Genomic DNA, 26,766 nt, shown 5'->3' on the forward strand with positions numbered 1-26,766 from the left:
TACATGGCCATGATGATAAAAGAAAAATCTTCCTGGATTTACATGAGCCACATCAAGCTAGATCTAAACCATCATTCCCAGGACAACTGGAAGACCATCCTTACAGTGACCTCATAATAAGGATTTCAGAGCCAACTCCAAGGCTCTAGAAGCAAGATGACACCAGAAAGTAGACAGGTTTCCCTATGATCACAGATCAAGAAACTCTGCTGCCATCTATTTTTCCTGCTTTTAAGTCTCTCTCCTTCCTGGGGCAGTGCAGGGGGGACTTTTTTTTAACATAAACTTACCCTTTTTCCCTCATTTATTGAAATGTGATTGGAGATTACTTGTCTCAATCTATCCTTCTCTCCCTCTGATCCTCCACTATGAGCTCTCTTTCAACTGTATCTCTCTCATTTTAGCCTTGCTGTTTTATTAACAAGTCAGGCATGACCTGACACCCCCTTACAATACTCTCTCCAACCTTGGTCATATTAACTAATCAATCTGATTGCTAATTATGTCAACATCTACATAGTGTGAAGAATCCTGAACTAGTTTTCATTTCTGCCAATGTGAGCATCTGGTGGACAAACTGTGGAAGATGAGTGAATCAAAGTGTATGGTATCCATGACCAGAAAAACAATGTCACTCTACCTTCCCTTCTGGTGAGTTTATTCAGCCAGGAAAAACGTCTCTGTAAGCTCAAGGATGGTCACTTGCTCAGGGTAAAGATATTAGAAACAATTTTTTTTTCCTTTGTGTTAAAAAGAGACATGTTAATGGATCCTTCCTATGTGACAAACCAAGATGATATTGCAATCAGACCCTGTGGTCTGATTCCACACTCAGCATCTTCAAACCCTTCATGGAGGCCATGAGTGGTTCCAGCACTTCCCGTTAGGGCACAGACTTTTTCCAAATCACTAAATGTTTCAGCTGGTTCATAGGCCAGTCTTGCAGAACCTAGGCTGTTTCTCTGATTAGGCTACTTAATAAAAAAAAATTTTATATGAATAGACCAAAAATCTGAGCTTCCAAAGCCAGACTACAGGTCTTCCATGTCAAATATTTCACAACATGGCCTGCTCTTACAAACTGACAGCAGCACATGAAAAAGGAGGTGTGCAGATGCCAACATGACCAATAATAAAAATTGTGAAACTCACTGGGCCTGGGGAATTGCAGGTTCCACTCTGACCTTGTCCATGAACAACACTGCTCTTTTTCTCTTAGGTGGCAACAAAGTATATAAAAAATTCTTACCTAAATGGTCCAGGCAATGTGAAAATGTGGACTCAGATACCTGGCTCCTTCTGTCACTAGCTACTCCACCTTAAATGCTAGCCAAATTACAAACTTGGACTCCTGCATTAAAAAAGTCATGCCACATAAACATATCAGATGAGACTGCATAGAGAACTTGCTGTATGTTGCCATTCCAACTTCTTTTCAATGATGAGGACCTTATTCCTAAGTTTTGGAACTTATGACATAGAAAAGGAGATCTTTTCAGGGTAAGAGAATAAGAGTTTAATACCACTATGAAAATGATGGAAGCACTCTAATTAGAAGTTAACAGTTTAGCTTCTGTTGTATTCCAAAATCGCTACACCATGTATACAGGACTTCCCAACAAGGAGGAGCTCCTGCAACTACTGGTGAAAAATGCTGCCTGTATGTGAATCAGATGGGACAAATAGTGTCTAATTTGTATTATACCTTTTAACAGAAAAGATTAACACTCTCCATAAGATAAATGAGACTCAACCATTTTATTGGACTGACCTATTCTCCAAGTTAGATAGATCAGTTTGATGGGATATGGGGAAATGTGCTTAGATTTGTGCTTTTCTGTTTATTTATTCTCATTTTAATGTACATTCTTCTCTCCCTTTCAAGATTTCTTACTACTAATCTATCAAATTGATTCTTTTCTCCACAGCCACCAATTCAGCTTTTAGCACGAGAAACTTATGATGAAGTTTCAGACAGGGAAATGAAGGTATTCACAACATGCCACCCCAAACACGCCACGTTGTCGTTTTGAGCTGAAAGTGATTGAGCACAGCAAATGTAGGAAGGGCTCTCTGACTGCCTCCTTTCTGGCTGAAGCAAGACATAAGATTTCCCAGGGGAAAGATATCCCCCCTCTTAGGAAACGGAGAACATTCTTATCACTGGAGACTGGGCCTCAGTGGTGAAATGGATCAGTACAAACCAGCCTACTCAAATAATCCCTATCTTCAGTTACCTTTTCCCTTATATTTTCTAGTCATTCCACAAATTACTTCTCCTAGAAGCTTAAACGCTTTTTCCTTTGTCTAGTAACTTCACAATTTATTGTTCTTTGTTAAAAAAGTACATAAGCTCTTGGTCCTAATTGCTTCTTCGGGTCTTTATTTTTCATATTAAGGTTTCCATGTGCCTAAAAAAAATTAAATAAAATTTATATTCTTTTCTCCTTTTAATCTGTGTTTTGTCAGTTCTATTCATAGGTTCCAGCCACAAAATGTTAGAGAGGAAAGTCATTTTTTATCTCTCACACTGGTACATAGAAAGCACCCAATAGATATAAGTGCTTTCTGTTACTATTATTAATAAAATTATCCTTGCCCACACCCTCTTCTGTATGAAAGGTAGTGAAAAGCATCAGAAAAAGATGCCAAGCCCAGGACCATTTAATGATTCACAGACGTGCTAGCATTCAAACTTTCCTAAGAAATTTAAAAAAAAGTAATCGAAATATGTGAGCCCTTTAAGGAATTGTTCTGATGGAAATGAAGTACCCTGCAAGCTGGGCGTGGTGGCATGCCCCGGTAATCTCACCTACTTGGGAGGCTGAGGCAGGAAGACTGCTTGAGCTCAGGAGTTGAAATCCAGCCCAGCGTGGGCAACACAGCAAGATCCCCATCTCTTAAAAAAACAAAAACCTAAAAACTAAAACTGAAAGACTCAGCAAATTCATACTGCACTGGAGCCAGATCTGATGATGGTGCTGTGCCTTGTTAATGGTAAGTTATCACCGCACACTGTACTTAGGATAAGGAACTTACACAAGGAAGTCTTCAAGGCTCAGGACTCTATCAGCATGTCAAACTGACTCAAGCCTTAGGGTATATTTCATTAAACTGCCTCTTTGCATCTTTATCATGGAGTCCACTAAGAAAATACCCTATTCAAGGTCAGACTTCAATATTCCTTCCCTCAGTCCAGCTGAAATATTTTTCCAGTTTGTAAAATGTGGCTAATGATGTGATCTCATATCTAGAAAACCCTAAAGACTCCTCCAAAAGACTCCTAGAACTGAAAAAATAAATAAAGTCTCTGGTTATAAAATTAATGTACACAAATTGGTAGCATTTCTATACACTAATAACATTCAATCTGAGAGATCAATAACTCAATACCATTTACAATAGCTGCAAAGAAAATAAAATACATAGGAATATATATTTAACCAAGAAGGTAAACAATCTCTACAATGAAAACTACAAAACATTGATGAAAGAAATCATAGATGACACAATAAAATTGAAAAACATCCCATGCTAATGGATTGTAAGAATCAATATTATTAAAATGTCCATACTGCCCAATGAGATTTACAGATTCAATGCAATTACCATAAAAATACCAATGTCATTTTTAAAACATAATTTTATAATTTCTATCTAAATTGAAATGTATATACCCTTAACATTAGCAATACCATTTGATCTTGGCAAAAGTGTGCCAAGATACATATTTACATGATACTAAGTATAAATTTTTGGTTTTTTTTGAGACAGAGTCTCACTCTTGCCCAGGCTAGAGCACCCTGGTATCAGCCTAGTTCACAGAAGCCTCAAACTCCTGGGCTCAAGCAATCCTCTGCCTCAGCCTTCCAAGAAGCTGGAAGTACAGGTGCATGCCACCACACCTGGCTAAATTTTTCTATTTTTAGTAGAGACAGGGTCTCGCTCTTGCTCAGGCTGGTCTCGAACCCCTGACCTCAAGCTATTTTCCCACCTCGGCCTCCCACAGTGCTAGGATTACAGGTGTGAGCCACTGCACCTAGCCTCAAATTTTTAATAGAGAAAAAAAAATCTCCAAAAATGAAATGTCTATTAATAAAAAATTTCATTAAAAATTGTCATATAATGATACAGTGGTTTATGATGTGGTCAGTAAAAAGATGTACCGATATGGAGAGACACCCAAAATTTTCTGGTGAGAAGAGCAAGTTATAGAAAATTATAAACACCATAGACCAATTTGTATTAAATACATACACACATATTTGATTACATATTCCTAGGAAATTTCTGAAATCATATACAAGAAGCTGTAACCAGGAGTTATAATTAGTAGAAGGAGGAGAGAAGGGGACTTTTAGTTTTCTACCTTGTATTATTTTACCTTGAGCAGCAATGACATTATAAGAATAAAAAAGATTTTACAACTCAAAATGGATTAACGACTAAAATGTTAAGACCTAAAACTATAAAACTACTAGAAGAAAATACAAGAAAAATGCTGCAGGACATTGGTCCAGGAAAAGATTTTATGGGTAAGACTATAAAAGCACAGGCAACAAAAACACAAATAGACAAATGGAACTATATCAAACTAAAAAGCTTCTGCACAGGAAGGGAAAAATAATAAACAAATTCAATCAACAACCTAGAGAATCAGAGAAAATATCTGCAAACTATTCATTGGACAAAGGACTAATATCCTGAATATACAAGAAATTCAAATAACTCGAGTAAAAAAAAAAATTTAAAATGTACAAAGGACCTAAATAGACATTTCGCAAAGGAATATATACAAAAGGCCTGTAAGTGTGTGACAAGATGCACAACATCACTAATTATGAGGGAAATTCAAATTAATACTAGAATGAGATATCATCTTACTCCAGTTAGAATGGCTATTATCAAAAAGACAAAAAATAATAAATGCTGGTGAAGATGCAGGCAAAAGGGAACTCTTATATGCTGTTGGTGGGAATGTGAGTTCGTATAGCCATGCGGAAAACAATATGGAGATGTCTCAGAAAACTAAAAGTAGAACTACTATGAGATCCATCAATCCTACTACTGGGTACCTATCCAAAGGAAAGGAAATGAATATGTCAAAGAATATCTGTTAATTGCAGCACTATTCATAATAGCCAAGATATGGAATCAACCTAAATGTCCATCAACAGATGAATGGATAAAGAAAATATGGTATATGTGCACAACAGAATACATTTCAGCCTTAAAAAAGAATGCGGAGAATAGAGAGAGGTTGGTTAATAGATACAAAATGATACCTGGGTAGCAGGAATAAGTTCTAGTGTTCTGTAGCACTGAAGAGTGAATATAGTTATCAATAACTTATTGTATATGTTAAAAAAGCTAGAAGAGAGAATTTTCAAATATTCCCAACACAAAGAAATCATAAATGTTTGAGGTAACAGATATCCTAATTACCCTGATTTGATCATTATACATACTAAACATATATCAAAATATCACTCTGTACCCCATAAATATGTACAATTATTACATGTCAACTAAAAAGAAAAGATAAAAAATTTAAACTAACATAATGTATAAGACTATACAAATATTTTAATTTTCTTCACTCAAACAGATGCTGACACAACAAGTGTTTTGTTTTTTAAAAAACTGATGGAGCTTAAAATGTATAATAATAGTTTCAATCATTTTATTGCTTTTTGCAGCTCCATCTCAACTGAGATACTAAACAAAGCTTAAGCGTAAAGAAATGAGGACTGTAACAAGTAAAACATTTTCCTTTTTCCTCACAGGAAACTTAATGACTCAAAGAGTTTACTTTAAGATCTTAGTGACTTTAATTGTACCATAATCATGAGCACCTAGATGACTGTGGATTTGGCATATCCTAATCTGCTTTGTGGCCTCATCTCTTGTTTCTAAAAGGAAGGCTGGGGAAATGGAAGTGGAAGGAGGTGGCAGTAACATTTGTAGGGCTCAGACCTGGTAAGGCATTCAACTATTAATACAACCGCTCTTGGTTTTAACAGTGGGTTGAAAGCTAATTGTGTATGCAATAGATGTTCCTTTCAATCATGTGCAAATTAGAGTCCTCAATGGCACCAGAGAAAGAAAAGAATTCCAGTTCTTTCCCTTCTCTCTTCCCTCCTTTTGTTTTCTTCTTTCTCATCCATTCTCTTTCCTTCTCTCGTGATTGTAAGCCAAGGAGAAAAGAGAAATATCTAGGATCTGTAAATCTTACTGATGGGTTTTCACTTTCAAGTTCTTAACACCCCATGTCAAATTGTAATTTCATCAAAATGTCAGTATCTTGTGCTGATTGTGTTGAAACAATCCTGGCGGTTTTATAAGTGAAGGAGATAATATGAGTTTGTATACTCTAAGCTGGAAAGAATACTGATAGGCAAGCTGTTGAATACTGGAATACAAATTGAACTCATGGTAGAGAATTCATGTGAGATTGCAGTGTTTGTCAAGTTGAAAGGAAACCACTATTCACTAGGTATAGAAAGAACTTTCCAAAAGGACCTTTCAGTGAGACATGTTGTTTTCAGGCATTTAATTAGTTTGAAGAGCACACTGTAAAATAGACATATTGTTCATTTTAGCTAACATGTAGAATTACAAATTCACTTCACTACAGAACTCATGGTAAGAAATAAAATATTAAAAAAGAACATGGTGGCAGGTGATGTAGATGATGAGACACCCTGGGAAATTGCATCTTTCTTCCACGAAGGTTGATAGCTGGGTTCTAAGTTTACAGAGGTATCTATACAAACATCCTCAGCAACACACACAGCAATAGCATTAATGTCTTTTATATGAGCTTTCTCTTTACAACTCAAGGTGGGATAACAGCTGCAATTAAATTTTTCAGAAAGTTCCTGCAGGTCTGCAAGTGTGGGTTTTCCACGTACTATGTACTTTCCACCATTGGCAATTTGAATAGCAAAATTCGCTGGGTTCAGGTGAAGATAGTCACTTGAATTCCAGTTTTTCCTTGTACACACACCTTGCTCCTGGCAAAGCACTTGGCTGCACATTTTGGCTGCTAGGGTGACATTGATTATGTAGGGATTCACTGTAGTCTTCACGTATTTGTCCAGGGTGAAGCAAGATTTCTATAAAATTATAAGATGGTCAGAATATCAAAGGACAAGTCACTCATATGTGAATTAATTCACAGCAATAAGCAATTTTAAAGGAAGAACAAAATATAACCAGACAGAGCAAGAGGTAGAGAATATCTTATCTTTTTTACCTTATCAAGCAATATTATTCCAACTGACATTTGTAAGTTCGTTGCACATGCTATTTTATTCCATTGAATAACTGACCAGTTGAGGCTTAACATATCCTAACCTGATCTTCCTTAATAATTCATAAACTAATCGGAGTTATTAACAGAATAGTACAACTGTTAGAGTATGGGCTCTGAGGTCCATTTGCTCTGATTGGAGTTCCAGTTCCATTAGACTACCTATATGAACTTGGGAATCTCTCAAGCTATTGAAGTCTTAGTTTCCTATCTGAGTGACTTGGGCAAATTAATTAACCTGGTTATGCTTGAGCTACACACTCTGTAAGATAAGGATAATTATGGTGCTTACCTCATATGTTTGTTGTGAAGATAAAAAGATATGATAAATATAAAAGTGCTTAACACAGGACCTAGCATATCTTTGGTTGACCCTCAATAAATTATACATGTAATAAGCATCACATTTTCCAGACAAGTTTAAATAGAATTGAATAGAGTGATTTTTATTTCTATTTTTTTATTTTAATAGATTTAGTTTTCCTTAATTATTCATTCAATTACACTTTCCAAGCTTCTTGCTTTTTCTTCTCCTCCTTCAGGGACATCTATGATTCTTATGTTTGGGTATTTTACACAATCCCATATTTCTGGGAGTCTTTCTTCATGTCTTTTAATTTTTTTCTTTATTTTTGATTTACTGGGTTACTTTGAAAGACTTCTCTTCAAGCTCTAATTTCTTTCTTCTGCTTGGTCTAGTCTTTTGTTAGAAGTTTCCATTGTGTTTTGTATTTCCCTAAATGAATTTTTCATTTTCAGAAGTTCTGTTTCATTTTTTGTTAATATATCTATCTCTTTAGTAAATTTTTCATTCATTTCCTGAATTATTTTTCCAATTTCTTTGAGTTGGTTTTCCATTTTCTCTTGGATCTCATTGAGCTTCCTTACAATCCATATTTTGAATTCTTTATCTATCATTTCAGTGTTTTTACTTTGGTTGGGATCCATTACTAGAGAGCTGATGTGATCCTTTGGGAAGGTCGTTACACTCTGTTTTTTCATACTGCCAGAGTTCTTGCACTGATTCCCTTATCATCTGGGGAGGTTGTCACTTCTTGTTTTTGAATTTTCTTTTGTTTAGATGGGACTTTTTTTCCTCTCTCCTAGGGGTGTGACTGTAGCATATGTTAGATAACCATCTTTGGCTTTGCTTGTGGGTACCTTCAGGGCAACCTATATTCTGAATGAATGCCTTGGTTATAGGTAGCCTTAGTATAGTAGTTTTCTCAAATGCTGGTTATATGTAGGCTGTAGCAATGGTGTACTATATGTGTGGGCATATTCTCTGCCTCCTGTTGAGGAGATCAAAATCTCTGAAATTTAATCTCTTTCCCCAGCCCTGTGCACTTCTAATAGTATGAATTATATTGGGATGTCCAGTTTAATCTCAAGGTCAATAGGTGGTATTTGCAGGTGAGAGTCATCCAAGCCCTATGCAATTGGATCAGTAAATATAATGGGCTGTTAAAGTTGACCTCACTTCTAGTAGGTGGTGTTTGCAGGAGAGAGCCAGATGCAGTGGTGTTTATGGGACCTATGCCTAGCCCTAGTCAATCAGGAGATGTACTTGGATGTCCCAGACAGTGGGAGGAGTCCTGAAACTCCCAAAGAATCCCTTCTTATGTTCTGCCACTACAGTGACAGATGGGCAGGCAAGGCTGGGTCAGGTGAGACTGTGTCCAGACACCCCAAAGGTGGGCACAAGTGCTGCCTCAACAGGGTTGAGGGTCAGCTCCCAGGCCACTGGGGAAAGTCTCCAGGTAGGGGTGGAAGTGTCCCCACCATGCCAAGAACCTGCTTGCAGGAGTGGGGCAGTCTGGAATTCACAGTTCAGCTGGTGGTAGTGCTCTGCTCCCACTCTCTTTGCCCAGTAGATCTCCCTCTAGTGTGTCTGGCCCCGGGCAGCAAGCCAAACCAACCAGGCCATTCAGAAGGCAGCCACGCAGCATGGACCCACACCACATTCTCTTCTCAGTTCTATCCATGTGGGCTCACTCTCCATTTGAGATCAGTTCACAAATGTCTGTCCCATGCCACTGAATGATGCAATTGAGTCGTGGGAGTATGGTATCAGGCCCACAGACCTGTCCTCTGAGCCCCTGAGTTTAAGCTCTGACTGTGACAGGGAGAGGTGTGCTGCCTGCGGAGCACTCAAGTAGGCTAAATGTCACTCTGCTGTGGTTCAGCCATGGGGTGGGCAGGGTATACCCTTCTCTGCAGGATTAGTCAGGCCCAGAGAAGGCCAGCAAGTGGGGAGCTCACAGTCCAGACACCCCTCAGTCCACTTTGGGTTTTTAAAGAAAAAGGCATGAGCCCCATTCTCCATGTAAGCCTGAATGTCATAGGCAAACCGTCAGAGGGGTGGCAGCCACTCCCAAGTGTCCTGGCTGAACTTTCCCTTTTCATATAAACTCCAGCTTCATGCAGGAACTGCCACGGCGATCAGCAGCAGTGAGCAGAAGAGGGGAGGAAGAGAAGACTGAATGAAGGAGAGCCTGAAGGGCTCCCTGACATGCTGCAATCTCCTCTCACCTGAAAGCAGCCAGCCCTGAGTGTCCAAGCCCTGGGGAAATCTCACAGTTCCCCTGGGACCTACCAGGCCCTGTAGCCTGAGTTCATGCTGGGGAATGTTATCTGTGATTCTAGGTAAATGGAAACCCCAAGGCTGAGATTCCCTGGGCAGGGCAGCTGCAAAAATGCTGCCTCTCCATGAAGCAAGGGAAATTAGAAGCACCCTCCATGCAAAGCCTGGGTGCAGTGAGCATAGTTTTAGTGAAGGTGCAGCATCTCCTTACCCACTTGGGACTGGCTGCCCTATGGCACCAAGCGCTCCTGGGAACAGACATAACTGTATTTGCAACAATGTGTAGTGGGGTTGGGAGAATCCCCATTTCCATGTCCCTTCCCTGTCTCTGGTGCTGCTTTTGTTCTGGAGTGAGAACACTATCCTGTCCCACAGACTCCTCTCTGCACCTACATCTCCACTGGGAGGGGCACAGACAACTTCAGGTCACACACCAGTGGCTCTCAGGTGGAGAAGAGCACATGTTTTGCTTTCTTTCATCCCAAAAACCTTTGTACTTCATGGCATCTTCCCATCCCAGCCCACCCTATGGGACAGAACTCCAGGGAATCCTACAGCTCTCCTGTGTTGCTTTGGACTTTTGTGGTTACCAGTACAAGCAGGTGCTGGGAAGTATTTGTGGGGGGTCCAGTGACAAGGAAACTGAAAGGCAGGGCAGGATAAAGGCACATAATGGGTGGACGAGCAGTATGGTGCCCACAACCTCACTCGTGTCTGTAGTGGAGGAAAGTGACAGTGAGTGGTCTGGCAGCCTGGTGCTCTGTTCTTACGAGGTTCTCAATTTGCTGATGGCAACAGCACTTGGGCTTGTAAGAGTATAGAAGCTCTTTGACAGTTTGGGTGTAGCAGGTGTGTGGGTAGGAAAAATAAACACCCCAATTTACCCTTTCCACGGGACTCCAAACTCCTTAAAAGATCAATCTCTCCCAAAACCTTGCTCCTTCTTATTCTTCTCTGCAGTCTTCCCACAGGATACCTGGTAGTTTCTGGCAATTTTCCCTCAGAATTACACCTGGGCTGTGTTTTTCACTTAAAACTTTTTATTCTTCCTGGGATGATCTGGCAACCGATATTTAGTCAGCCATGTTGCTGGGGAATCTAAGAGTGATTTTTAAATTGCTGACTCAAAACAACTAAAAGGGTTCAACTAAGTATACTTTATGTAAATGTTACATATAGTCTAAGTGCAGATGAATAATGACAGCTCTTTTACAAATTTGGCAGAATGTGAGTGGTGAGTAACTGAAATGATTCATCTTGAGATTGGTATGTTCCAAAACCTGGACACTGTGCTTCTAAAAACATTGAAGATGGTCACTCATGTTTATGATCAACAGTTCCATTGAGTGTGCTGGCTCTGTTAAAAGAAGTAGTGGTGGTAGGTTGGGAGGCAAGTCAAGGAATCTTGACAGTTTCCACTTGAATCTATTTCTTGTTACCTTCCTTGAGATGATGTCATCTACTGTCATCTAATTGCCTCCAAAGACATTCACACCCTAATCCCCTGGAATCTGGGACTATATTATCTTACATGGCAAAAGGGACTTTGTAGATGTGATTAAGGCTATGGACCTTGAGAAGCGGAGATTATCCTGAATTACCTGGATGTGCTCAATCTAATTACATGAGTCTGAACATGTAGAAACTTTTCAAGCTGGGTTAGAAAGATAAGACACAAGAAGGAAGAGAGATGCAAAGTCACCATTGCTGACTTTGTAAAGAGAAGAAGAGGGCCATGAGCTAAGTAATGTACCAGCCTCTAGAAGCTGGAAGTGGCCGTTAGCCAACAGCCAGCCAGAAAACGAAGATCTCATTGCTCCAACCACAAGGAATTGAATCTGCCAACAAACCAAGTGACCTAGTGAGGATCCTCCCTTAGGAAGCATGCAGCCCTGCTGACACCTTGATTTTAGCCTATTGAAATCCATGTTGAACATCTAACCTACTGAACTATAAGATAATAAATTTCTGGTTTGTGAGCCACTAAGTTCATGGTAATTTTTATGGAAGGACTTGAAAACTAATATACTATCCATCTTCTTAACCTTCCAATAGCTCTGCATGGTGATTAGAATAAAATTCAACAACTTCTCTTGACTTGTACACAGCCTGACATGATGTAACCCTTCCTTCCTCTTGTACAACCCTCCCACACCCACTCTACCTTAGACACAGGAGTTATTTCACTAGCATGGCAGGTTCATTTCAAACTGCACTTGTTCCCTGTGCTTATCATGCTCTCTCCTCTCATTTTTATCAAGGTTTACTCATCTTGTCATTGAGATGGCAGCTTTAATCAGGCAATGCCCTTCTAATTATGATCAACAGTTGGCAGAATATCTTTCTTGTCAACTCTTTCACATCTCTCTATTTTAATTCTCTGTATAGCACTTATCAAATCAAATATTTTTCTTGTGTATTGTATTTAAGCACTAATAAGCTCCAAGAGTACATGGACATTTTCAATATTCTTCAACACTATGTTCCCAGTACCAAGGATGTGAAAATATATACCAGGTTCAGATAACATTGCAGTTGTTTCCTCAACTCAACAGAGACAAGGGTTTGGCAAAAAGGAGAGTAAAGGGATGAGAATGATTTGAGAATCATTAACCAACATAAGATGTAGTCTATAAAAAGATCTTAAAACTGGCTCTCTAATAGGTAAGGCCTGGTTATAGCTCCATACATATATCTCCATAGTGTAAATACTCCTACTGTGACCAATATCAAGCTACCAATCTGACATTACTGAATGTAGCATTGGGAATTGAGTACACCACCTTTACACAGTATGGCAATAAGGTGTAGACTAGCACATCATTACATAGTATTTCCACTTACACAGATACAATAGATATAAATAATCTCAAGAGAAAGGATAATAAAATGAAGCAAAATAATGGATATGTTGAGAATTTATTACCTTTGTTTTAACATCATTTATTTTATTATAAGTTTTTATAATTTAATTTTTAATAATGGCTATGTTTAATAACTAGCTCACAAAATTCTGAATATTTAATAAGCAGCTCTCATATGCTGGGCCCAGTAGAGCTGGCTCTATCACACCACTAGATCCAGTAAGATGAAATGGAAGGAAATGGTTTACTTACACTTGTTTAAGGTCAGTTTCAGTAACTGCAAATAAACCTGCAATTACTAGTTTCTCAAGTTGTCAGTGAATCAGAGGAAACATGACAAGTAATCAGTTACCCTATTGATTACAAATGACATAGAAAAAAGGGGAAATAATGATAGCACTGGCATTCAAAATCATCATAAATTGGGAAAGATGGCAGGTATATATACAACAGAGTCTATAGGGGACAATTTCAAAATAGTAGAAAATAGTCATATTAAGGTTGAAGGACTATGCCTAGTATGAATAGTACTGAAGATGATTTAGAAGGCACAGTAGTAGAATGTGAATCTAAGATTAAAGATTAAATGCAAGTGTGACATTTAAATAATTTGTTACATTCTCCTGTTCACTGAGGAATGCCTGACTCAGTCTTCCTCATAGTAAGGGTGGAGTTCTTTTTCTTTAAAAGACAAAAAAGAAAAGAATATGAAGAATTTATAAATATTTATAAATTTTTAAACAATAGAATCCTTGATAAAGGAGTTTATGAATTTGGGGAACCAACTAATAAAAATTAGGAATATACTTAGTAAAATTATAGTTTTAAAATAATTTTCTGAGGTATAGAAGATTTTACCAAGGACATACACCTTTCTCTGAACTTCTATTTTCTGTTGTTTCTCTTTCTTGAAGATCAAAATTAGAGACATAAGAACTATTCAAAATAGGTAGAAGGGCTCAGATTACCTTGAAAGATTTCACAAATGTAATGGCTGTTAAGTATTTTTAAATAAAGGAAGAATATGGCTATTTTATCTGAAGGACAAGATATGAATGTGTTCCTTCTCAAAAGGTCTTCTCTGATTTTAGAGTATAAAGTTTACTCTCTACAGGTCCTAGGACAGGACCCTTGGGCCATGAGGGGTCCTATGGCGTCATTAGTATTTCCACATACATCAGAGAAGCAAAAGTTCAGCTCTAATTCAGCAGTGACCACATGACAGCTTTACTCTTGCATTGTGTCAACAGGATTGAAGAGGTAGGGGATAAAGACCTGATAAGGAAAATTAAAGGAGAATGAAAATAAAGGAAGAGAAACCAATATTCTGACACCAAACATCATGTCAGAAAATAGATCATAGTCTTGTTTTTGCTACTTCATAGCCATGCAGCCTAGAGAAATTCAACTAATCTCAGTGAACTTGTTTCATCACTGGAAAACAGGTGCAATATTTCCTGCTTTACAACCACCATATAGATGCAAGACATTTTGATTCAGCCAGTATTTATTGAGCACCTACTGCTACATGACAAGCATAGTACTACTTATTTCCTTATTCAATACCAAAAAAATCCTCAAAAATATTAAAGGTAGAAATATTTCCTACCAATTCAACTTACCATATTTCGCATTATAGTTGGGCTTCCCCATATTACAATTCCAGAGGCACCCAGAGCAACACTTTCACCAAGTGTATTCACAAGGTCATCCTGGAAAACATGATAGGAAAAATTAGCAGATAAATATAAAACGAAAGTGTTATACACAGGACAGTAACACCAAAGCTAAGCATGGTGACCCAACAGCCATAATTTAATTATTTCTCTACTATTTGTTTCTATCTTTTATACAACTATTGCCTTATTATAAAAAAGAGACTATTTTGTTTTAATTACTTCTATTGACAAGACAGCAGGACCATGAATGAAAAAACAGAAAGTGAGTTAATACATTGTCTATACTACCTAATTCTCTATGCTTGCTTAGAGATCATGAGATTACATTAATGTTTAAACATATTCTTATTTTGCATTCATACAATGATGTACAACTACTTGCGTGTACATTGCTAAATGATATTAAAAGCTAAATTCCACCCCCTTCAATAATAATATTAAATTTCACTAAATACTTTTTGTAGACACTATTTCATTGGCCTCATATATTGATTTACTTACCTCAGAAAGGAATTTGAAAGTTAGATCAGCAAAAACTATGTGGGCATATACAAAAACTGGAAGTGGCCTTTCAGCATCAGGTACTTTGGAAATCCTAATGGCCTCGTGAACTCGATTTCGCACAAATAGCACAGCTTGTTGAGGAGACATGTCCGTGTTTAAATAAATGGTTGGGAAAAGGGCAGTGCTTTCCTTCCACAACCAGCTGAGATCATCATTTATTCTCTTTTCTGTATTAAAGCAACTTCCATTGAAACCAGGTTGTCTATAATTATTGTTGTGACAATCAGGAAAAAGATAATAACCCCATAAGTGATTTGGCCGAAGTAATTTCCCCAATTTTAAAGTCTCTTGCATGAAACTCTTTGCTGCATTTTCAAAATCAACCTTGGCTATCTTGGCAGCCTCTTTGACGCTAAGGTGTACATTTTGTTGCTGAACCAATTTAATAGACTGATTCCTGTAAATATCTTTAGGTTTCCAGTTTCTTGCCCAAGTGGGCCTCCATTCTTCCCAGTCAATGACAGCCAAGCCCACATTGTCTGTTGGCATGTAAAAAAGAATGTCTTTCTCAGCTTTATCCAAATGGTGTTTTAAGGACCCCTTCTGGGGAATTCCTCCATTCACATTTTTGCCTGTAGTATCTATATAAGGATAGTAGCCAAGTCTATCAACATAAAATATTGTAACATCTTGTCCTATGATGTCTCTTCGGGGGCTTCCTACTAAAGAGAAGACGCTCAGATCTAGTGGTTCATCAAACCTTCCAGTACAAAGTTCAGTTGGGGCATTCCAGGCCCAGAGGAAAGGCACATTTGGGATAAGAGGGGGTGCTCTGAAATCCAGAGCCAAGCAACATGAAATTAGAAGGAAGGTGAACACTGCCTGGAATACTCCACTGGACTCAAGAAAGCTTCCAAAAGAGATGTTCTTGAACCTTAGCACTCCCATTGCAAAGAGTAATGAGTATGAAAAACACTTATTTCTTCCTACACACTTTACCCAATATTTGGTGCTGGATATGAGAACAGACAAAAGAGTGTTGAATGAAGCCACTTTGATGAATAAACAGGCATAATGATTATATTACATTTAAATATTATTCTTCTTATTTCATGTTTCAGGAATGTTTTGCAAGTTGCATCATCTATAACTAAAAAAAGAAATATAAAATATATTGTTATGTTGCATTTCATAATAAAGACTGTAAGACTTTACCAAGTTCTAAACTTTAAGTGCAGGGATTCTAATGCACTTTTAAAAGATGGAGAACCTACTCCTGTATTTGAATCCATGAAATTATTTCCTATTATGTATGATACAAATTCTATAATGGTTAACATTTGTGTCATCTTCCCAAATCATTACTGAGCCTACAGAGAGGTGAAGGTAACTATTTTTCCTTTTGCCTTCCCAAGTGTGCAAGCTTGTACCAAGCAATGCCTTAGCAAAACCCCATTGAGTAAAAGTAAATTCAAAGTTGAACCCCTCATTGTTGTTTATTGCTTCTTAAAAGACTGCTTCATAGTGATCTATAGTAATCTGTAAATATTGAAAACAACCTCTCATAGAATTCTGAAATTTGTTCATTTTCTTTTTTGTTGTTCTTTTTTTTTTTTTTGAAGCGGGGCAGTAAGGGAGTAGGGGAAAAGTCACTTCTGCCAGAGGTAATAAGTAAAAAGTTTGCTTGAACTTTTTCAATCTACCAAAAACTCCTACCAAACAAGTGCTATTTGGAACACTGCTTGAACAAGTCTTACAGTAATGTACTCTCATGTTTAAGTTAGAAATACATTTTTACTACTTTATATCTTTCTATTAAAAGTATTGGTTGTAGCCTAGCTAAAGAAAAGGAATATATTGATTTTGTGTTGTCATTCTGATTTTCAAAAAGTGATATAGCACACATTTTTGCTATGTAGTACCACTTTTGTGGTACAATATAATGGTGTGAGCCAAAGACAAGAAATTAAGCTATGTATTTATTATTCAGCATTTGGTATTTGTAAAAATTACGTACAAGAAGACATATTTAAATGTTCTGTGATCCTAGGAAGAAGCTATAACATTTCTTTAAAATTAGATTAGTAGTTACTGCTATGTGAAAATACAAGAATTACACCATTCTTTGCAGGAATGTGTGACCTTCCATAGAAAATTATCCATTCATTCTTATCACTGAAAAATAAATTACTCTAATGAGAAAACCTGAGCATGACACTTGGACCCTGTTATAAATAAAAGAGAGAAAGAGAGCGAGAACCCCATAGTCAGAATAAAATGAAATCTCAAGAACCATTACAGTCTAATGTTTTGAAGATAAGGAATTTTTTCCCTCATGTTTAGAACATGTAAAGTAGCTATAGATTTTCATAATTTAAACTCTTACAAACTTCCTTATTCAGAACATAGAAAATCTTCACCTAAAAATAATATTGGGGAAAAAAACTAATTCCTTTTAAATACCAACCACCAACACCAATGCCTGAATGGCAGAGAGACGGAGAAGGAAATGGATTAAAGGGTTAGCTTTCCCTCTATCTCAGGGAAGGAGTAGGCTAATCTTACTTAAATTAACATTTAAGTCTATTTCCACAATATGATTTTATATAAGAAATCATGGGACAGAATGAGCCTAATGAGAAGACCTCTACCCACAGAAATCTTCAGAAAAGAATAGATAGACATTTGTTTATAAAAAAAGACATCTGCACTAGAATGTTTATAGCAGCACAATTCACAATTGCAAAGATGTGGAAAACAACCCAAGTGCCCATCAATACATGAGTGGATTAATAAAATGTGGTATATGTATATCATGGAGTTCTACTCAGCCACAAAAAACAATGGGTATCTAGCATCTCTTGTATTATCCTGGATAGAGCTGGAGCCCATTCTAAGTGAAGTATCACAAGAATGGAAAAACAAGCACCACATGTACTCATCATCAAATTGGTACTGATCAACACTTATGTGCATATATAGTAGTAACATTCATCAGGTGTCGGGCAGATGGGAGGGGGGAGGAGGGGATGGGTATATACACACATAATGGGTGCGGTGTGCACTGTTGGGGGGATGGACATGCTTGAAGCTCTGACTTGGGTGGGGCAAGGGCAATATATGTAACCTAAACATTTGTACCCCAGTAATATGCCGAAATAAAAAAAAAATTTTTTTAAAGTCTAACCTGAGATTATTTATATAAAAATTCCACCAAAGCCAATTTAAAAAGCATATATGACCAGAAATTGTTCTTATTGCACTTTATGCAAACAATCAGTCCAAGTATAATAATACTAAAATTTATTTTTCAATTAAGTTGGTTACTATGATTTATCCTTGGTAGAAATGGAAAACTAGAGAGAAAAAAATTATGCTTCATAAGTACACCTGTTATTAGATTCTATCCTTGTTCATTGTTTTTGAGTTTTCATTATTTGCCTATAGTTTGGACTAAACTCTGAGTCCTTTCCTGACAACAAATCTCCCTGACTGGTTTTCTTCTTTGTTTTCAAGGATTTTTCATGAAATCCAGTCCATGTTTTCTGGATTGCTAAAGTTAGACATGTCAGTCTTGCTAATTTTGCTCATACTTTATATTATAGCCAAATATGTATTAAAATGTTATAAGAAAGCAGTGACAAAAGCAACCAGCATAATGATGGTTGAGAACTATGGCACCAGGCCTGGGACTCATGAATATCTCAAGCACCATGCTATATACTTTCTCTTCATATCCTAGTCAGCAATTTTTGCCCCAATTCAGCAGGAAATAGCTATAGTGGTTGGTGTCTCTGTACCCCTCAAGACTGAGAAGTGACACAGGACAAGGGGAGTGACACTGAGAGGATACAGAGTACTTATAAAGATGTTTTTATTTTCCCACCTTCAGACCAAACCTCAAAGTTCCTCCCTTCTCTAATGAAAAGCTATCTCAATTTAAAATCCTCTGAAAGGGATGGCAATCTTAAAAGATATTCCTTATCCTTAACTGATATTATTGACAATCAGGCAAATGCCTCACAATCTGAAAAAAATAAATCAATACAGATGAATGCCAAACAATCATCAAATAGATTATGCATTGGGCCACACAGACTTCCTACAGTCCACTTAACTTTGACCTTTTGGCTTGTATTTATCTCCCATTAGATGGGACATATGTGCAGTTAGGGATAGTTAAGGAACTAAAAGACAATTTATTCTGCCCTGGCACTCACAAAATTTCTGGCCAGATTAATTCCCAATGCACTACTTGTAAATTTCACTCTGGAGGAAATCAACATAACTTAGGGAATCCTCCAAGGCCCACACTGCACCTAATGACACTCAAATGGATTTTAGAGATTTACTTCCAGCTTTAGGGTATTCCTCTGTTTGGTTATTGTCTACATATTTAGTGGGTAGATTAAATTCCATTCAACTACATATGTTGACACCATGATAGTGGCAAAGAAATTAATAGCTGAGATTTTCCTCATTTTGGCATTCCTTTATACATTGAATCAGAGCAAGAAACTCATTTTTTAGGAGAAATTAACCGCTTGCTCACAAAAACTGTGGAATACTCCTTAAAATTTCATACCATCCTTAGCCACCAGAACAAGTGTAACATAAAATTCTCAATATAAATAAACTTTAAGAAAAAATCTGTCAAGAAATTAGACTTAAATGGCTAAAGGCATTAACTTTGGTCCTTAAAAATTCTGGAATTTTCCAAATAAGAGACATAGAATAATCCCTTTTATAGTTTTTGGATGCCCTGTATCTACTGGCATCTCAAAACATTGTATTCCTGGATTGAGTGAACATTATGGGAACTTTAGTGAACAGTTTTATGTTATGAATAGCTGTATACAAGAGCTAACTAATATACTTGGATCATATCATCAGCAGGTAAAAAAGGTATAACTGACAACCCTTCCCACTGACTGAGACAAACCTTGCCTTTTTTTTTTTTTTCACCAAAAGATAGGTTTGCATCAAGATTTTAGAAGAAAGCATGCACTGTTACCTTGCTGGAAAGACCTATGGAGTACTGCTAACCACCTACATGACCATCATAATAAAAGAAAAATCTTCCTGGATTCATGTGAGCCACATAAAGCTAGATCCAGATCATCACTCCTAGGATAACTGGAAGACCATCATTACAGGTGACTCCATAGTAAGGATTTCAGAGCCAATAAGACTCTAGAAGCAAGATGACATCACAAAGTAGACAGCTTTCCCCAAGATCACAGATCAAGAACATTGTTTCCATTTATTTTTCCCCTTTTGAGTCTCTCTCCTCCCTGGAAAGGGGACCTCTTTTTTAAACAATAACTACCTTTTCCCCCCCATCTATTGAAAATCTGACTGAAGATTACTGATATTAATCTATCCTACTGTCCCTCTGGTCCTCCCACTACAGTCTGTCTTTCAATTGTATCTCTCTCTCCTCTTAGCCTTATGGTTTTATTAACAGGTCAAGCACAAACCTGACACCTCCTTATACCAGTTTTGCAAATCCTGGTCATGTTAACTAAACATTGTGATTGCTGGTTATGTCAACATCTAGATAGCATTAACAATATTAACTAGTTTTTATTTCTGCCAGTGTGAGCACCTGGTAGACCAACTGTGGAAGATGGATAAATGGAAATGTATGATATCCATGACCAGAAAAACAATGTCACTCTACCTTTCTTGTGAGTTCAGTTAACTGGAAAAACCTCTTTGTAAGCTGAAGGACTGTCCCTTGTTCAGGTAAAGACAATGGAAGCAATTTTTTTCCTTTGTGTTAAAAATAGACATGGTAATGGACCCTTCCTAGGTAACAAACCAAGGCAATATTGCAATCAAACCATGTGTTTTAATTCCACATGCAGCATCCTCAAACTTTTCATGGAGGTCATAAGTGGTTCTAGCATAGCCTGTTAGGGCACAAACTTTTAGCAAATCATCAAGTGTTTTGGTTGATTCATAGGCCAGTGTTGCACAATGTTGGGTAGTTCAGCTACTTCCCTGATTAGGCTACCTAACGCCAAAAATTTTATGTGGGTAGACCAAAAATCTGGACCAACTTGGTCAGGTGACAAAACTGAACCTTATAGTTGCCAAAGCCAGACTACAGGTCTCCTATGTCAAATATTTCACAACATAGTCTGCTCTTACAAACTGATAGTAGCACATGAAAATGAAGATGTTCAGATGCCAATAGGACAAATGAAAAAAGTTGTGAAACACACTGGACCTGGGGAATTGCAGGTTCCACTCTAACCTTGTTCAGGAACAACACTGGTCTTTTTATCTTATGTGGCAACAAGTTATATGAAAGATTCCTACCTAAATGGTCAGGGCAATATGTGCTCAGATACCTGGCTCCTTCTGTCACTAGATACTGTACCTTACATGCTAGCCAAATTACAAAATTGGGCTCCTGCACTAATAAAGTCATTTCACATAAACATATCAGATAAGACTGCATAGAAAACCTGATTCTGTGTTGCTATTTCAAGTTCTTTTCAGTGTTAAGGACCTTATTCCCAAATTTTGGAACTTGTGCCATAGAAAGGGTGATCCTAAATCTTTTCAGGTAATAGAATAAAAGTTTAATATCACTATGAAAATGTTGGAAGCACTCTAATCAGAAGTAAACAACTTAGCTTCTGTTGTACTCCAAAATCATCACAACCTTCATACTTGACTGCCCAACAAGGAGGAGCTTGTGCAATTACTGGTGAAAAATGCTACCTCTATGTTAATCAAATGGGACAAATAGTGTCTAATTTATACCATTTAACAGAAGAGATTAAGACTCTTCATAAGATAAACTAGACTCAACAATTTTATTGGACTGATCTATTCCCAGATTGGGAGATTGGTTTAATAGGATACGGGAAATGTGTCTAGATTTGTTCTTTTCTGCTTATTTATTCTCATTCTAACATACATTCTTCTGTCCCTCTGAAGATCTCTTACCACTCAGCTACCAAACTGATTCTTTTCTCCAAAGCCACCAATTCAGCTTTTACTATGAGAATTATGATGAAGTTTCAAACAAGGGAAATGAAGGTGTTCAAAACACGCCACTTTGGCATATTGACTATTTTGAGCTGCATGTGACTGAGAAACAGCAGATGTAGGAAAGACTCTCTGATCTTCCTCTTTCTGCCTGAAGCAAAACATAAAATTTCCCATGGGAAAGATGCCCTCCCTGTATCAGGAAGAGGAGAACATTCTTACCACTGAAGACTGGGAGTCACTGCTGAAATGGATCAGTAAAACAAACCTACTAAAATAATCCTTATCTCCCATTAGTTTTCCCCCTATATTTTCTAGTCATCTTCGCACAAATCCCTGCCCCTAGAAACTGAAACCACTTTTCCATTGTCTTGTCAGTTCTCTATAATTTATTGTTCTTTGTTTAAAAATTATATAAGCTCTTGGTCTTAACTGCTTCTTTGGGTCTTCATTTTTCCTATGAAGGCTTCCGTGTGACCAGGAAAATATTAAATAAAATTTATATGATTTTCTCCTGTTAACCTTTTTTCAGTTCAATTCATAGGCTCCAGTAGCTGAACATAAGAGAGTGAAGTTATTTTTTAAACCTTACACCTGGCACATAGAAAGTAGCCAATAAATGTAAGTTATTCCTGCTATTATTAATAATATTGTCCCTTACCCCTACCCACATCTGTATGAAAGACAGTGAAAGGCATGAAAACACGAGGTCAAGCCCAGAACCATTTACTCAGTCACAGAACTGCTAGTATTCAAGCTTTCTTTAGAAATTAAGAGAAAAAAGTAATCAAAATATGTGAGCCGATAAGGAATTGTTCTGATGGAAATGAAATACTCCACAAGCTGGGCACGGTGGTGTGTGTCTGTATTCTCACCTATTTGGTAGGCTTAGGCAAGAGGATTGCTTGAGCCCAGGCATTCACGTCCAGCCTGGGCAACAAAGCAAGACCGCATGTCCTAAAAAACAAAACAAAACAAAACACAGAAAAACTAAAACTGAAATGCTTATCAAATTCATACTACAGTGGAGCCAGATTTGACGATGGTATGTGCTTTATTAATGATGAGTATCACCACATAGTGTGCTTCTGAAAAGGAACATACATGAGGAAGTCTACACGGATCATGGCTCTATTGGCATGTCAAACTGACTCAAGCCTTAGGGTAAATGTCATTAATTTGACTGCCTCTTTGCATCTTTGTGAGGAAGTCCACGAAGGAAAATGCTCTATTCAAGCTCAGACTTCAAGCTTCCTTCCCTCAGCACGGTTGAAGTATTTTTCTGACTTATAAAATATGCATTATATGACAAGTTTTCAGTCTTTTAAATTAGATTAGTGGAATAAGTAAGTAACATTTAAGTAAGTGACATTTAAAATAAATAGTGGCAAAATATATTATTAAAATAGAATCCAGGCAGGCTGCAGTGGCTCACGCCTGTAATCCTAGCACTCTGGGAGGCCAAGGCGGGAGGATCACTTGAGGTCAGGAGTTTGAGACCAGCCTAAGCAAGAGCAAGACCCCATCTCTACTAAAAATAGAAAGAAATTAGCTGGACAACTAAAAATATATAGGAAAAATTAGCCGGGCATGGTGGTGCACACCTGTAGTCCCAGCTACTCAGGAGGCTGAAGCAGAAAGATTGCCTAAGCCCAGGAGTTTGAGGTTGCTGTGAGCTAAGCTCACCACGGCACTCTAGCCCGGGCAACAGAGCGAGACTCTGTCTCCAAAAAATAAAAAAATAAAATAAAATAGAATCCATATATTTTCTACAGTGTTTGGTAGTTATATACCCATCTCACCAAATAGGACAGTTGTGCTTCAATTTCACAAAACAGGAGGAAAAGCAGTTACCAAACATCAAAGAAGCAAGAGTTAACAAGACTGTTCCCCAGTATCAAAGTCAAACCCACTTATTTTGGCTATTAGCATGTTGGTTACATCCACGAGATATAAGCAATCATTAACAACCATTATTGCTGTTATTAAACAATACATCTATCATATAGCATATATCATAAATGTATGACAGATACTTTCCAGAAATAAAAATTCACTACAACTTCAACCTTTTAATGACATTATTAAGATGGATTAATATTCATAGTTATCTCTGCCCCACTACATTACTCCATAAAAGCCTCACATTTACCCATATGGATAAGAAAAAGAGGCCGTTATGTTTGCCTCCTCACCAAAAACAGAGGAAAATAGGAGTGCCCTATGATTATCACCTGAGACATGAGAAACAGGAACTCAGTGCTAGAGCAACTGAAGAGCAAGAATCTGGCTGGTTGATGACAGGATGGGAGTGTCCCTGAGACTCACCAACTAGCAAAAGGCACAAGAAAGGAAGGAGCTCTGAGAGGATCTGGGAAATTAGCTATGAAAATCCCCGGGGAATATTTATTAGGATAGGGGGCTGTTCTGCTTCAAAATCTTGAAAGAGTTGGGACCAAGTATGAGGTTGGAGGATGGGGACAAAACCTACTCAAAACAAAACAAAAAATCCAGAACAGAGAGCAAGAAAACTTCAAAGGGTTAAAAAGAAACTTCAAAAGGCGCATGCTCAGTTGTAAACATAATTACAGGGCAGTGGGTCTCCTAAGGTTGCATCTAATTAGTGCCTTAGCTTCTTAATGCTTATGGTTGACAAAAAATATTGTTACTCAGTTGTGGATGTCTTGTTACTTGCTTTCCTTAATAATTCTTAACATGCAATAGCTAAAATTTCAAAATTTCAAGCTATAAGTCATGTTTATTGATGGCATAAACAGTTTTAAACAAATGTGTGATATTTGTTATAATTTTAAATATTTATTAAAATTTCATTGAAACAGTATTAACAGCAAAACAATTTCTACCATATTCTTAAAATCTGACAATCAATAACTAATTTTGTAGTCATCAAATGATTTTAAGTAAACAATCAATTATGACATTTAAGCATTACAGCAACACTCTGGGGTAAGAGTTATCATTCTCATTTCCTGAATAAGAAAAATAAGCATTAGAAAATATTTAATAATTTGGTCACCAGCCCAAAGCTAGAAAACCCAGTTCTAGCTCATTCTAAGGCTCTTGCTCTTTACGCTGCCCTATAGTGGACCAGTCACTACTATCATTATAAAGATTAAAATATGCAGCAAATGTAGGACATTTTCTAGAGAAGGGAGAATGAATGTTTTCATTGTCTGATACAGTATGTAGAGGAGGGAAATATTTCTATTTGTAAAATGAGCCATCATACTTTGCCATTATAAGCAACCCCACTTTAAAAAAAAAAAAGGAATTAAGGCTTATAGCCTAAATATCTTCAAAGATATGCATTTAGGTACACCCCAGTACAGTACTCCTTCCTGGAACCCATCTGCCTGGTTTTGGTTTAGATATGACTTTAGCAAAATGGTTGCCTCATTTCTTAATTTTTTTCTAACTCAACAACTGTTTTTTGTTTATTTACTCCAAATCATTAGAGGTGTTAGCCTGGTAATTAAGCTGTGTTTCATATTTTTGACTTAGTTTACTCAATTTTGATCAAGAAAATGGAAGTGCTGTATTCATATTTAATAATTTTCCACATCATGAGACCTAAGAACTTAAGAAGTCCTTGAAACTAAGACACAAACATTTTACCTAAATTAGAGGTAAGTTTGAATCATTTATGATGGTCTTATAACTCCTGGTAATGTATAGCACCTTCTAACTGCCAACAGTGATTATATTAATTGAAGGTCTGACGTGTTATAAAACTTTCTCAGAAAAACAAAATGAAGAATGTGTGAAGTCTGGGTCCGTTAGTACCGGCCTAGAAATATTTGTGCTATAAAGCACAGTGAGGAACCAGGACAAAGGACGCTAGCTTGAGGCTAGCCTCAGTCCTAATCTAAGAGAGCTGAACAGTCGCTAACATTTTTACTTTTCTTACTGTCCTTCCCTCTTTTTTTCTCTCTCGTTCTTATACAATTTACATATATTGACTCATTTAACACCCCATGAGTAGGCACAAGTATTGTCCCCCTTTTATGGATGCAACTCAACTGCTTTTTACCTCAGGCCAAGGAAATTTCAGTCTCATTCCCTGGATTCAGGTTTCAGGACCATATCTCATCCATTGGCAAAGCCCTGCAGGGCTCAGCTCAGCAGTTCTGCTAAAGAAAAGAAACCAGTTGGAGTGAGGCCAGGTAGGTTCTTCAGCTCCAGCCATCTCTTCCACCAAAATTCTAGTTTCTAAGATGTTTCTGGCTATCTGCAAAGTTTTAGAATAAAGTTATAGGATGTAAGGGAAAGAAAACTGTAGCAAGTGCCAAAAGAGGTGTGGCTGGGACCAAGGGCCCAACCCGGAGGTTTGGCTAAAGGCCGACTGTGCCCAGGGGCCCCCAGTCTCTTGTAGCGCCGCTGTCTACACTCAAGTGTGGCTGTGGCCGCAACTGAGCCAGACCTAGGGTGGCTGCTACCAGAAGGACAGATCGTTCCCCATCTCCACACTCCTAACAGTGGCAAAATTGAGGACCCTGCATTACTTTGCCAAAGGTCGGCTCAGGTTGGTGGGTCCTCACTGGCCTCTGCCCACCACAATGGCGAGGGTTTCCCACAATCCCTCGCGCCTGCGCTCCGGGCTCGCGGGTCTCCGGGCTCCTGCTCCAAACCTGCTCCTCGGGCTCCCGCTGCGCTGATGCCTCCGGTTGTCCTCGGTGGCCTGGTGCTCACGTCTCTGCTTAAAGTGCTCTCAGGTACGGTGTGAGTCCTTTGCTTTGATTTGGATTCTGGTTTCTTCCCTGTACTCTTTATCTTAATAATCCCCCTGGCTATCAT

The 26,766-nt window shown here is 37.7% G+C and overlaps 1 protein-coding gene across 1 annotated transcript; it reads right to left on the reverse strand.

The window, feature by feature from the left end:
• Nucleotides 1-776: 776 nt before the first annotated feature.
• LOC123646964 (hyaluronidase PH-20-like) lies at nt 777-15,894 on the reverse strand. The gene is made up of 4 exons (XM_045564142.1): nt 14,944-15,894; nt 14,386-14,475; nt 6,636-7,118; nt 777-971 (listed from the first exon to the last, which is right to left on the reverse strand). The coding sequence occupies exons 1-4, from the start codon at nt 15,892-15,894 to the stop codon at nt 777-779; spliced, it is 1,719 nt and encodes a 572-aa protein (XP_045420098.1).
• Nucleotides 15,895-26,766: the final 10,872 nt, after the last annotated feature.

This window comes from Lemur catta, chromosome 11 (assembly GCF_020740605.2).
Source record: "Lemur catta isolate mLemCat1 chromosome 11, mLemCat1.pri, whole genome shotgun sequence".
In the NCBI taxonomy this organism is placed as follows: domain Eukaryota; kingdom Metazoa; phylum Chordata; class Mammalia; order Primates; family Lemuridae; genus Lemur; species Lemur catta.

Excerpts from the sequence above, each read along its gene's own strand:
- LOC123646964 (XM_045564142.1), bottom strand. The coding sequence starts at position 15,894 with ATGGGAGTGCTAAGGTTCAAGAACATCTCTTTTGGAAGCTTTCTTGAG. Across the intron at positions 7,119-14,385 it reads CAACTATAATGCGAAATATG|AAATCTTGCTTCACCCTGGA; the intron begins GTAAGTTGAATT and ends ATAATTTTATAG. Across the intron at positions 972-6,635 it reads TATTTCTTACCATGAGTTCT|CCTAATCAGAGAAACAGCCT; the intron begins GTAGTGAAGTGA and ends TTTATTAAGTAG.